The sequence below is a fragment of the Primulina tabacum genome, chromosome 5 (genome assembly GCF_025594145.1).
Source record: "Primulina tabacum isolate GXHZ01 chromosome 5, ASM2559414v2, whole genome shotgun sequence".
Taxonomy (NCBI): Eukaryota; Viridiplantae; Streptophyta; class Magnoliopsida; order Lamiales; family Gesneriaceae; genus Primulina; species Primulina tabacum.
In genome coordinates, this window is record NC_134554.1 from 11,679,882 (window position 1) to 11,694,205 (window position 14,324).

The 14,324-nt window shown below is 33.6% G+C and overlaps 1 protein-coding gene and 1 pseudogene across 2 annotated transcripts; one reads left to right on the forward strand and one right to left on the reverse strand.

Annotated features, from left to right (window-relative positions):
* Positions 1–1,265: 1,265 nt before the first annotated feature.
* LOC142546568 (protein ROOT PRIMORDIUM DEFECTIVE 1) lies at positions 1,266–3,892 on the forward strand. 2 transcript variants are annotated; one of them, XM_075654344.1, is made up of 2 exons: positions 1,266–2,697; positions 3,199–3,892. In XM_075654344.1, exon 1 carries the CDS (start codon positions 1,281–1,283, stop codon positions 2,535–2,537), a length of 1,257 nt encoding a protein of 418 aa, XP_075510459.1. In that variant the 5' UTR covers positions 1,266–1,280; the 3' UTR covers positions 2,538–2,697; positions 3,199–3,892. The 2 variants fall into 2 exon arrangements, with proteins under 2 accessions (XP_075510459.1, XP_075510458.1); XM_075654343.1 differs by having other exon boundaries at positions 1,266–2,745; positions 3,199–3,889.
* Positions 3,893–4,004: 112 nt separating this feature from the next.
* Positions 4,005–8,793, reverse strand: LOC142546567 (putative metal-nicotianamine transporter YSL7; annotated as a pseudogene).
* Between the last annotated feature and the right edge of the window lie 5,531 nt (positions 8,794–14,324).

Here is a 14,324-nt window from a genome sequence, read left to right on the forward strand (position 1 = left end):
ATGCCAATGTATCATTGGTACAAGCTGGGTAGGGCAGCAGTACTCAGAGACTCTAAGAAGAGACAAATATCCTACAATATTTTAAGACCGCGGTTCTCCAATCCTTGATACCCATGCATAAGACATGGTTGCATAAACAACCTAATTTAAATCCACAGCCTCATTGTAAACTGTTGCATAACCAAACTCCAAAACAGTTTCATTCTATTATAAGGACATATAAGCATTCTAGTAGCGCAAAATACTTGCCAGGAGCTGACATAATCATAGAAGGATCGACATGCCCAGAAAAAAACAGTTGAAATCAGTTCCAACTCTTTCACACTGGTCATAGAACGTAAATTATTAAAACTAGTGGTGTTTGTTGATCCATCTTGATTAACTAACCATATTATACAAACAAAAAGAATAAAATGTTTTATACAAAGATTTAAAAAAAAATTATAATGTTATTTTTGTACAAATATGAGTGCTCAAATTTAAGTTAATTTATTTCCACGTAACAAATGGAATTTGTAGATGACATTTTTAAATTTCAACCAAGCGTTTGGTTTGAATTTTAAAACGAAGGATACCTCATGATCTTTTAAATAAAACATTTTTAAACAGTTAGTCATTCTATTTACAAGTGAAACAAAAATTGTAATTAATAAATATCATCGTATAATTTCATATGCAACTTCGATTGTATGTTTTCAATGTGTTTCGTTCAAACTATCATCAAATTTTGATATTGTATTTTTCGAGTAGGTGTTTGATTTAGTTGATATTTATTCGTGAGACGGATCAACTTTACATGTATTTATAATAAAAATTGTATTTTTGACATAAAAATAATATTTTTTTGTGAGTGACTAAAATAAAACATATGTCCCGCAAAATTGACACATGTGACCGTCTTACAAGAGTTTTTGTGTTATTCTTCACACTTTTGGATATAATATTTGTGGATTATGAAAACTTTATATCTATAATATATTACTGAATTATTAAAATACCAAAGTTGTTTTACAATTTATCTTTTATATTATTTTTAATTATTTTTGTTAGTGTGAGTTTATTAGCAGCTTTTATATATTTTCAATTTTTTTCTGATTTTTTCTCAAACTTGCGTCTAATTTATTTTAAAGTCCAAACTATTTCAATAAATTTTATATTAATTAATAATATCATATTATAAAAAATTAATTGTATATTTTTTACACACAAATTATTTAAAAAATAAAATTAATATGACGTTCCATGCCACGAAACAGTGGGATTTCTAAACTGGGGTAGAGATGCTTTGTCCCCACTCCCAGTCGGCCCAAAACATGGTCACTCAAATCATCGGAGCGCTCCGCCACAAAACCGCCGCCGCCAGTTTCATCTTCCTCTTCCGCGCCAAAACCACCTCAGCGCAGTATGTAGCCTCGAGGCACCGAGACCCCACCTTCGAGAAGCTCATGGACAATTACAAGAATCTACTCAAAGTAGTGTCCATACAAGACCTCATTCTCTCCTCAACCTCTACCCCGCCCTCCGTCTCCCTTGACTTCCTCCGCCGTCTGTCCCAAACCCTCCATCTCAATCGCGGCCCTGCAGCTTTCCTCCGAAAATATCCCCACATCTTCCGCATTTTCAACCACCCCACAAAGCTCCAACCTTTCTGCACTCTCACGCCTGCTGCGTTTAACCTCGTGCGTCTAGAATCCGATTCCATTAAGAAATCAATGCCGCTTGCTGTCACCCGGTTGGTGAAGCTTCTATCCATGTCATTGACCAAAAGGCTGCCGCTTCGAGCCATTTTTAAGGTCTGGAGAGAACTGGGTCTCCCCGATGACTTTGAGGACTCCATCATTTCGATGAATCCTGACCTTTTTTCGCTTCAAGATGGTAATGAGATGAACACCCATGTCTTGATGCTTAATCCACATAAGGTGCATGATGAATGTCTAGTTCCTGCTATTGAGAACTGGAGGCTTGTGGAGTGCTGTAAAGAGGACTGTCGTCTGGATAGGACTGAGTTGAAGCACAGTTTCAATCATGGATTTCCGCCCGGGATGCGATTGAAGAAGGATTTTAAGGCTAAAATTAAGGAATGGCAGAGGTTGCCTTATATCGGTCCTTATGAGGAAATGGGGGTCAAAGAAATGCAGAAGAAGGTAACTATTAGTAGGAGGATGAAAATGGAAAAGAGGGCTGTGGGAATTGTGCATGAATTCTTGAGCTTGACTTTGGAGAAGATGGTGGAAGTGGAGAAGATCAGCCATTTTAGGAAGTGGTTTGGAATTGATTTGAATATGAGGGATTTGTTCCTTGACCATCCCGGGATTTTCTATCTGTCGACCAAAGGTATAAGGCATACAGTGTTCTTGAGGGAGGCGTATGAGAGGGGATGCTTGATCGAGCCAAACCCTGTCTATGATATTCGAAGGAAACTTCTCTATCTTGTTGCTCGTGGGCGTCGTGGATGGAATGAAGACGATCACGAGTCAAACAGTGTGGAGTTTGGAGAAGGGGCTGGGGTGGAAGAAATGAACAATGATTCACGGTGATAAATGGAATAAACTTAGCAAGAAAATCAATTCTCTTGTATAGAAGCTGAATCTTGTGCGAAACATTATCCACAGAGCAAATTGTGTGCTCAAGTTAGCTAGAAATCGGGAATGCACATGAGTTATCAATCTGGGAAAACATGTATCGTGTTTCTTGCAGGTTATGATTTCAGTTGTAGCTTAAACATTTATGCGATGGAAGTAAAAGGTAACTATGTTTCTACTTATTTCGCCTTCCTGATCACATTAGTCTTTTAAGTAAGGAATTGAAGTTTATGGATGATTCTTTGTAACGAAAAAAGGATGATAGAAGGCCAATCCGAGACTAACCAAATTGTAATGAGTCACCTTTGTTCAACATATCCCAAATAGCGGTAGCCATATTTTTTATTCGAGTAGCTTAAAGTTGGTGACCGTTCACACAGTTTAGGACACTGGATCCCTTGAAACACCAAATTTTGGATAATTGTTGCCAAGAGCTTATGCAAGCCATCTTATCTTTTGTTCGAATTATCCACAGATTTTGAAATTTTGATCTTCCTGAGACATTCTTGCGCTCTTATAAGAACTCCACCAGCCTTGCTTCTCCTTTTATTGCAGACATAATTGTTAATGTCATCATCGTTATCTGATGAATGATGATCTATTTTTCTTTCTGCAGCTCTTCAATGATGACTCTGTATACAAAAAATAAACAAGAAAATCAACTCATATTATAGAATAATTCAAAGACGAAGAAGGAGAAAGAGAGAGATTACCAGCAGTGGTGAGTGAACCAGGAGATGGAGAAGTTAAATTAAGCAGCATAGATTGAGAACAAAATCTGAGATTAAAGGCTACAGTGTTCATTTTGAGGTAGTGAAACTTGCTTGGGTATTGAGTTTCTAAGATTTCCAATTTTTCCTTTGCTGCATCTAAAACTGCTCTCTTGCAATATCTCGCATTTCAGGATGTTCTCTCACACACTATTACCCATATCTTAATCAAAAGCATATTTCCTAGACAAATGTTTATAACTTAACTTCACTCCCGCGTGACCATTATACTCCAGTTTTGTCAAAAGATGCGCCACAGCATTAATGCTCGTCTCTCTGAAATGTAGTTTCGGAGTGCACCTTTCGGCCAAAACGAATCAGCATTTTTAAAAAGCGTCACATACAACCGCATCTTGGATCTGAAACTGTTGAAAAGTTCACTTATTGTGTCGTTTTCAAGTACCGAGTACTTTTTCTTTCAAAAAAAAAAGTAACGAGTATCCTTAGGCCAACAAATATCATTTCTTAGTTTCGGTCCCTAAGGTTTTTGACGCTCCCAACTTTTGGTATTTCATATCATATTGCACAAGAAATTGCTAGCATCCAACACATCCACAAGAAATAGCTAGCATCCAACACATCCACAAGAAAGATGTACCTTTAACAAAATTTGCATATCCCATTGTACCGTGGTTTAAATACGTTATAGCACTTTTGGTTAACAAAAACCCACTGGATAAAATTTATATTTACAGTACGACACAAATCTAATAATAGTACAACTATAAATTTATATTTATGTAACCGTGAAATCGCAAGGAAACCCTGTGGATACAAAAGACATGAAATCTGAAGCACAGGGAACTGATTTAACCAGCTGCCTTTCCCAAGACAGCAAACTAATTACCCAAGAAAGTGTCAACCCTTCCATTATCTTTTCTTGACAAAAACTTCATACAAATCGGAGGCTTTACACCAGCCAAAGCTAAGATTGAACTGGGCAATGTCCAAATTCCATCTCCACATATCAATCCCGACGCCACTGCTGGTCCAAACGCATTAGCCTTAGCCTTATCCAGAGTCTCCCAGATGAAAAGAATCAAGCTCCCCACACACATATCAATGGTAAAATATGGTCCAAGATAGAAAGGAATCGCCATAGCCATTGGGATAGGAATAAACCTAGCCCATTTCGGCCCTACAATGTCTCTTAAGCCGTTGATGACTACAGCTCCTATAAAGAAAACGTAACACGGCGTGACACAGTGCTTCGGCAGGGATGAAAACCCCTCAACTCCCAAGATAGCAATGCCACGGAAGATAGTCGCATTCGGTGCTGGATATTGTGAGCCAACGGTGCCCAGGTCGGGGAACGCCTTGTAGAATATCCAAAACACGCATGGTGCAACGATACAACCAATAGCAGTCCCGATCACCTGGCTCACAAACATGGACCTGGGAGAGGCGAGAGTCATGTATCCGGTCTTAAAATCTTGTGTGAGGTCTGATGCAGTGGAGACTATATTCATCATGACTCCAGAAGCAGCTAGTCCGGCAAGAACTCCCCCATGCGAGGCCCCAGCCCATGCCCCAATAACGAATATGGCCAATTTTCCATAGGTCGATACTAGAGACCAATCGGTGAGTCCAGTTCCGTACGCATTGCAAAAAGCTAATGTCGGTGCAAATATATACATGACAACTATATAGTACCATTTGAGAGGATGGAAAATGTGTGGAAGAGTTGCCGTAGAGATCATGGCAAAAATGGTGTATCCAGAAATGGCGACCCATGTTGGAATTTTGTCCTTGAGGAAAAGTCGGGTCCGACGTTCATCATCATAGGATACTGAAGGAGTATTTGGAGGAGATGAATTGGAACCAACTGGGATGGCTGAGCCTGTGAAAGAATCACAAAAGGTTTTATATATATAGGTCATTCAAAAGATTTGGTTTAGTGTATTCTAACATACCCGGTAACCTTGAATGCCATGGAGATTACCAGACGGCAATGTTGCTGAGTACCAATCACCTTTCCTTTTCTCTATGAGCGGCCACATTATACCCCACGAGAGAATGGCTCCGACTAGTAAAGATATATTGATCAAATGCGGACATATCATGCCGACACCAACATATGTTGCTGAGAAATCGAAGTAGAACCTGGTTTTTTATCAACAATTATAAGGCTTAAACTAATACCAAGGATAAAAAGATTGCAAATTTAACTACTTGATGTTAGTCAATATTGGCCATCTTTACTTGTTATGGTAGGCTTTAAGACCGAAAGTTGGAAATTCAACGAATCCGCAGCCATCTCCCGCAGTGAAAAACCATTGAAAGAACCCCCACAAGAAGCTGAAAGAGAAGAATTTCCCCAAGGATCTTACTTTTTTCCTGGAGGCAAGCAACGCAATATAAATTTTGAAGACTTGTGCATTCAAATACTATTTTCCAAACAAGATTTATGGTGAGAGTATGATGGAGCTCACTTTGCTAACTTGGCTCCCTGAGGAGTGTGGAAGCTGTTGATTAAATGACCGGTAGCCGTCCCACTTGGGTACGTCAGTTTGAAGTCTATGATCATGATCTGAAAACCATTTAAAACATAGATTCAGATTCTGCATGAGTTCAACATTAAGTGGAAAAATTGAAAGCATTATACGTATGGGAGAGTTTGTCCCAAAAAACTCGTCTCAGTTTGAAGAATCCCTCACAATTTGTTGGGGACTGACATAGGACATGTAACAGCTGTAACATCAACAAATATAAGACATTCATAGGTTTATTCTTTGGCTATTGGCACATGGGAAATTACTCACTCGGGATCGGCAGAGTTACGTTATTGACAGGACATGTTAGCTTTGTAAAGTGGCCGACGAAACATCGGATCATTGTTCTTTCAATGCAACATGTCGGTAAATATTTGGAACTCTTTGCGTGAATGGTTGGGTATGCAGAAGAACATGGGCTCTGTTACTGCAATGCCCGAGACTTTCAGAGGAGAGTATACAGTGGTGGATCCAAGCTAACAAAAATGAGAGTTATAGCATTGGCAGCATGTGTGTATCATGTGTGGAATATGAGATTCAGAGCTTTGTTTGAAGGCGAATCACCGGAAATTTCAAGTATTGTTATGAAGATCAAGATACTTACGTTACGTTGAAATTATTGCAATGACATATTTGTTTGATTTTCATATCTCTTGATTGATACTCGAATCATGCTCGATTCCAGAGTATGCCCTATGTAGTTGTATAGAGTCCCGAGGTATGCCTGGTATGTACGTGCTGGATCATCGTGCAATTTGAGGTTCACTAGCTACCCCATTGGGCGTTCCTTGTTATGATGTTCGTGTGTGAATGTATATTTTTTGTTGTGTTGACTTGCTCCTACTGTCCTGACATGAGCTATCTGACCAGGGGAAGCAGACTAGCCTCTGTTCTTGATCTCAGTTTAATGGAAGTGTGGAGTTATGCTGTGATTTAAGGATTTACAAACCTGCTGCCACTTAGATTGTCATGTTGATGTGTCATCACAGCCATGTATTACTGTATTTGATATTTGGTTAGGATATTAAATTTGCTTTTGATTATGTCGTTACTTGGTATTTTGTCATTTTTTTAGGACTTCTAGTGTACTTGTAAAAACTTTATTTTTTTTTTTTAACGAAATCATTTTATTGAAAAAAAGAAAAAAGTATGGAGTTGGAGAGAATGTACAGACCTTACGGAGTGGCACCACAGAAAAGAGTCCCAGAAAGCTAACCACAAAAAGGAATCCAATCATCCATGTGAGGGCTGGATTCTTGGTATTTTGTGAGTCATTAGCTTCAGTAGAAGTTTTGGCAATAGCTTCACTCATACTCAACAGATAGCTTCCAAAGCCTCCTGTACAAATTTAATTGATAGAAGTTAGTTCATTCAGAAGCTGCAAAACAATGAACATTCTGATATATAATAATAATAATAAATAAATGTCTCGAGAGGATGTCCGAGTCAGTGGAATAAACGGACATTTGATAATTGTTAGTAATTCGATTTTCCCAACCAACACATTCTCTAACGAACTTGTCATACATAACTTCTACAGTATAGTTTATCCGGCTAACGTGAGTTGCATTAATCATAGGGTATATCCAGTGCACACCGAAAAATAACGTTTGCAAATTCCCAAGATATCAAAAAAATAAAAATAATATTACCCTCTTCAAACATAAATGCCACATTTAAAAAATAAATAAATTAAAAAAATTCTGTGTAAAATTTTTTTTTTAATAATTTTTTTAAATTTGTGTAAAAATGTGTGCCTAAATATACAGAACGAGAGAGTAATAAAAAAATAATCGCGAAGAAGAGATTCTATGACGATCTTGGCAAATAGAATCGACTTTGGAGTTATCCGAAGCCTACAAATTGGACTCGTCACAATACAGGGGTTGTAATCATCTTTAAATTCAATTTTGAATCCATATCCAGAAGGAATATTCAATGGGAAAAATTAATGTAAATCAACGATGGTATGTTAGTCATTTTGGATTTTGATTTTTATATTATCAAATTTTAGTTTTAATCATGTTTTTTTTTGCTAATTTTAGTTTTCATAAGACACATCAGGAAAATACTCAAATTCTCAAAAAAAGAAAAAAAAATCAATCTAACGGATTAAAATTAAAATTGAAATGAAAACAAAATCATTTTTATCATGCTAAATTAATTTTTTTTCCTAAAAAGAGGTGGCTGAATTAAAAGTTAACTCCATTATTGTGCGTCAACTAAAAAAGTCTTCCAACTAGGCAGTCGTTTGTGATTGTTACACGCCGATGAAATATAACCTTGAAACCTCTAAATTTATTTATCTTTCATATACACAAAATTCTAAAAATATATATATACTAAAGCATATATTTTCTCAATTTTGCAAAAATTTTAGAGCGACAACAGAAAATCATCCTAGAAAAGATTTAGTGCGAGTGAGTTTAACGGTGTAAGGATCAGTACCGCTGAAGGCTATGCCAGAGGAAGCCACAACACAGGTCTGAACCACGGTGTTCTCCTGCCTCGTAAATGGCTGCTTGAGAAGCCCAGATTTATCCAGAAACTTGGTCCAAACTTTCACGAAGAAGAACCCCAGAAGCCCCGCCGACATATTGAGAGAAGGGATGATTCCCGTGGTCAGATTCAGCTTCATCACTATAAATGTGAAGAGAATGCTCAGAACAATGCTCACAAGCAAGGCCCTGAAGGTGAGCTGCTTCTGCCATGGCGGTACCTCTTTGCTCTCGAACGACTTCTCTACTGACTGATCCTCTTCTTTTTCCACGGTTTCTTCGCCGTGATCGTCGTCACCGACGAAATTATGGGCCTTTTCGGGCTTCCGATTGTTGATGCTCGTGGAATTATTATCCATTTGAGTGTGTGGATCGATCTTTTTGTTTGTGTTGTAGAGATGATATTATATACGAGTTGTGGGTAACAGAGATGATATATATATATATATATATATATATTGATATGACAATGGCATATTATGTTGAATTATTGCATATATGTATAATTCATGAAATATAGCCTTATATACTAATTTTTTAAAAATCAAGCATATTTATTTCATTAAATATTAGTTCTTAAGTAGAAGATTATTCGTTTTTTTTGCGGACCCATAAAGGTTACAGCAAAATTTGTACAACACAGACAAATTTAATACAAAAATTTTATTTATCAAAATCTCATGATAAATTTAATACAAAATTTTATAAAATAATAACAAAATATTATGATATATTTGTTGTAAATATAATATTATTTCTAAAAATTTTATATATGATACAACAAGTCAAAGTTTTCATTTCTTAAAGTTTTAAATGCTTATTGATTTTAAGTAGGAGATTTTTCGTTTGTTTGACGGGACGCACCGGGGTTGACGACAACTCTCGAAATTTTATATCGTACTACCATTCAGTATATATTATTTACACACACACACACACACACAAATATATATATATATATATATAAATATTCTTTCTAAAAAAATAGCAGGTGTTTGTTTATTATATAATTTAAAAAATTACGGTTTAAATTTTTTTTATAAAAAAAATACTAATATTTTATGTTTTGAAAATTTATTTCCACATTTTTCATTGTCATTTGTCACCCACCCAATTCTTTGATGGCGGATTCTCAAAGTTATTAAAACCGGACCCGCCGATATTTTCATACCAATCGAACTGACCAAATTGCATTATCAAAATCGATTAAGCCGAATTGATTTTTTAATTAAAAAAAATAAGCTTTTCAAATTAATCATCTTAAGCAACATTTTTCTCATAATTTTATTGGACAAAAACTTGTGTGAGACGGTTCACAGGTCGTATTTTGTGAGACGAATCTCTTATTTGGGGTATCCATGAAAAAATATTATTTTTTATGCTAAAAGTATTATTTTTTACTGTGAGTATCGGTAGGATTGATCCGTCTCATAGATAAAGATTCGTGAGACCGTCTCACTAAGAGACCTACTCATTTTATTGATGCTTCGACTTTCCAACAAGAGAACGCTGCTCAAGCTTTAATTGAATTCATAAATCACTCTGAAGCATTAAAGTCTTTAAGCAGAAACCTATTTCCTTTTCAATAAAAGAAAAAACAGAAATCGAATAATTAATCTGATATCATCAATTGCATTAAGAAGTTAATACACACACGCAATTGGTCCATAACAGTTTTCTCTTCCAGATTTGGATATTCCAAATATTTACATGAAAATTTAAAACCTCGGCATGAATGGGAGCTACATCACAGCCTAAATCGAAAAGATACTAATGTTAGTAGAAAGAAAACATGAGGAAAAAACGATCAACAGATCGTAGACAATGAAGAGAAATCAACATTACAAAAATTTACTTTTCAAGTATCGATTTATCTCTTTTGATTGAAAAGTTAGAGCAATCGTAAAAGGGTAATTTGGAGAAAAATACATCTGTCAATGATATTTTTAAGATTCAGTATCCATAAGTTTTTTTTTTATTTTAATACCTGACAAAAGACAAACTTAGTTTTTACTACATGTTTCATGTATTTTTATCTTTTTATCCTTTTTACTTAATAAAAAATTTTATAAATCCCTTTTTTTTTTTTAGTCATCTTCTCTTTCCACTCATCATTCCCGATGCATTTGGATCACATATACATTGGATTAAAATATTTTTTTATTTAAAAAAACAATTCACAACTAAGCATTGAACTTTATGAAATACTTAATTTTACGTGCGAAATTAATTTCAATTTTAAAATACTTGATTTATTAATGACATACTCAGAATGTGTATTAAAATACCGGTTATTCGAATATGCAACGCAAGTTTACCAAGTACTCGTATTTCCATCCAAGATCCATTTGAATGACATGTTCATTTCATTTAATTATTTTCTTTATTTAAAAAAAAAACAAATTCGCAACTAAGTATTGAACTTTTTCAAGTATTTAGTTTTACTTGCGAAATACCTAATTGCAGTTTTAAAATACTTGATTTGATAAATGAGATACTCAGAATGAGTATTAAAATACTGGATATTCGAATATGCAACACAAGTTCACAAAGTGCTCGTATTTCCATCCAAGATCCATTTAGATGACTTGTTCATTTCATTTAATTATTTTTTTATTTTTAAAAAAACAAATTCTTAATTAAGTATTGAACTTTTTCAAGTACTTAGTTTTACTTGCGAAATACACAACTTCAGTTTTAAAATACTTGATTTGTTAATTGAGATACTCATAAAAATTAATAAAATACTGGATATTCTAGTAGGCAATATAAGTTCACCAAGTGCTCGCATTTCCATCCAAGATGCATTTGGATGACATGTTCATTTCATTTAATTATTTTTTATTTTTAAATTCACAACTAAGTATCGAACTTTTTGAAGTACTTAGTTTTACTTACGAAATACCTAATTTCAATTTTAAAATACTTGATTTCATAAATGAAATACTCAAAATGAATATTAAAATACTGGATAATAGAATATGCAACGTAAGTTCACCAAATTCTCGCATTTCCATCCAAGATGCATTTGGATGACATGTTCATTTCATTTAAATTTTTTTTTATTGTTAAAAAAAAAACAAATTCGTAACTAAGCATTAAACATTTTCAAGTACTTAGTTTTACTTGCGAAACACCTAATTTCAATTTTAAAATACTTGATTTGGTAAATGAGATACTCAGAATATGTATTAAAATACTGAATATTCGAATATGCAAGGTAAGTTCACCAAGTGTTGGTCTTTCCTTAGAAGATGCATTTGGACGACATATTCTTCTCGTGTGATATCTATTTTGTAAAAAAATATCAAATTCCTAACTAAACATAAAACTTTTAAAGTAATTAGTTTACTTGATAAATACCTAATTTCAGTTTCAAAATACTTGATTTCATAAATGAGATACTCAGAATAGGTAATAAAATACTGGATATTTCTAATATGCATTATGATGCAATTTCAATGCAATTGAAATTTTAACAATTACATTTTTCATCACTCCTCATGAAATAAAAATAACAATTTATTTCGGTATACAAAGAAAGAACTTACTTTTACTCCGGGACAAGTATGCTACGTACTATATTTTTGTTAAAAGTAAGTGCTTATTTTGATCTACAAACAACTTACTCTTACTCCACGATCAGTAATGAACTGTGTTTATTTCTTTAAATGACATGAATAAGTATTCTATGAATCTTAGTTGGAAAACCAACCATGGCTGAATTTACGTTGTATATTCGAATATCCAGTATTCTATCGCATATTATGAGTATCTCATTTACCAAATCAAGTATTTTAAAATTAAAATTAGGTATTTCGCAAGTAAAAGTAAGTACTTCAAAATGTTCCATACTTAGTGATCGAGCAAAACATTCATTGTAAAATTCTTAGTAAAAATTAATAATATTCAAGCTCGAAATAATCGCAAGTGCACGATGTCAAGTAATAATATAGTGTACAAGAGTACGAGTATCGTTCATCTAAGGATTGTATTTCTCAATTATTATTCTCAGTTATTCAATTTTTAGCAGCGATACTTCAGATGATTGTTTACTACTACGATTATTAAATAAAAACTCAATGAAATGGTTCAAGGATTAAATGATGAAATAAATAACCTAGAATGGTTGATTAAAGTTCAATGAGAAATGAATTTGTTGAGAATCTCGGTTCACCTACCCCTCGTTAATCTACTTAATTCGTTCGACAATGATCTATGCATTCGACGAGATTTCATATCCAATTGAACATGTCCTCTCAAGCTATACCAAACTAATTCAACTCAGTGAAGTAATTAAATCTCTTTAATTATTTATCAAGGGTGAATTGCATGTCGTTTTATTAAATCCCCTAGCTTTCGACCTACTGGATTATGACTATCGACGTGTATCTGACTTCATATTTATATGTAAATTGTAAATCCACAGATTATGCTACTCGTTCCTATCACGGGTTATTCGCTCGAAAAACATTGTCCGGAAATCTTCAAATCTTCGCTCCAAGCCTTTTTTCTCTTTCAAAGCTTTGTGGCTGCTAAAAAGTCATTGAACATGTCATCCAAATGCATCTTTGATAGAAACGCGAGCACTTGGTAAACTTACGTTGCATATTCAAATATCCAGTATTTTAATAGTCATTATGAGTATCTCATTTATCAAATCAAAGATTTTAAAATCAAACGCGAATTTGTTTTTTTAAACAATAAAAAAGCAATTAAATGAAATTAACATGTCATCCAAATGTATATTGGATAGAAATACGAGCACTTGGTGAACTTACGTTGCATATTCGAATATCCAGTATTTTAATACTCATTCTGAGTATCTCATTTATCAAATCAAGTATTATAAAATTGAAATTAGGTATTTCGTAAGTAAAAGTAAGTACTTCAAAATCTTCTATGCGTAGTTGCGAATTTGTTTTTTTTTTTTTAAAATAAAGAAAATAATTAAATGAAATGAACATGACATCCAAATGCATCTTGAATGTAAATGCGAGCACTTGGTGAACTTACGTTGCATATTCGAATATCCAGTATTTTAATACTCATCCTGAGTATTTCATTTACCAAATCAAGTATTTTAAAATTGAAATTAGGTATTTCGCAAATAAAAGTAAGTAATTGAAAAAGTTCAATGCTTAGTTACGAATTTGTTTTTTAACAATAAAAAATAATTAAATGAAATGAACATGTCATCCAAATGCATCTTGGATGGAAATGCGAGCATTTGGTGAACTTACGTTGCATATTCTAATATCCAGTATTTTAATATTCATTCTGAGTATCTCATTTACTAAATCAAGTATTTTAAAACTGAAATTAGATATTTCGCAAGTAAAACTAAGTACTTAAAAAATTTCAATGCTTAGTTGCGAATTTGTTTTTTTAAAAATAAATAAAAACAATTAAATGAAATGAACAAGTCATCTAAATAGATCTTGGATGGAAATACGAGCACTTGGTGAACTTGCATTGCATATTCGAATATCCAGTATTTTAATACTCATTCCGAGTATCTCATTTACCAAATCAAGTATTTTAAAACTAAAATTAGGTATTTCGCAAGTAAAACTAATTATTTGAAAAAGTTCAATGTTTAGTTGCAAATTTGTTTTTTTAAATAAAAAATAATTAAATGAAATGAACATGTCATCCAAATGGATTTTGGATGAAAATACGAGCACTTGGTGAACTTGCGTTGCATATTCGAATATCCAGTATTTTAATACACATTGTGAGTATGTTATTTACTTAATCAAGTAATTTAAAATTGAAATTAAGTATTTCGCAAGTAAAACTAAGTATTTCAAAAAGTTCAATGATTAGTTGTGAATTTGTTTTTTTAATAAAAAATTATTTTAATTAAATGCACATGTGATCCAAATGCATCGGGAATGATGAGTGGAAAGAGAAGATGACTAACAAAAAAAAAAAGAATTTGTATAATTTTTTATTAAGCAAAAAGGGTAAAAAGGTAAA

Excerpts from the sequence above, each read along its gene's own strand:
- LOC142546568 (XM_075654344.1), top strand. The coding sequence starts at position 1,281 with ATGCTTTGTCCCCACTCCCAGTCGGCCCAAAACATGGTCACTCAAATC.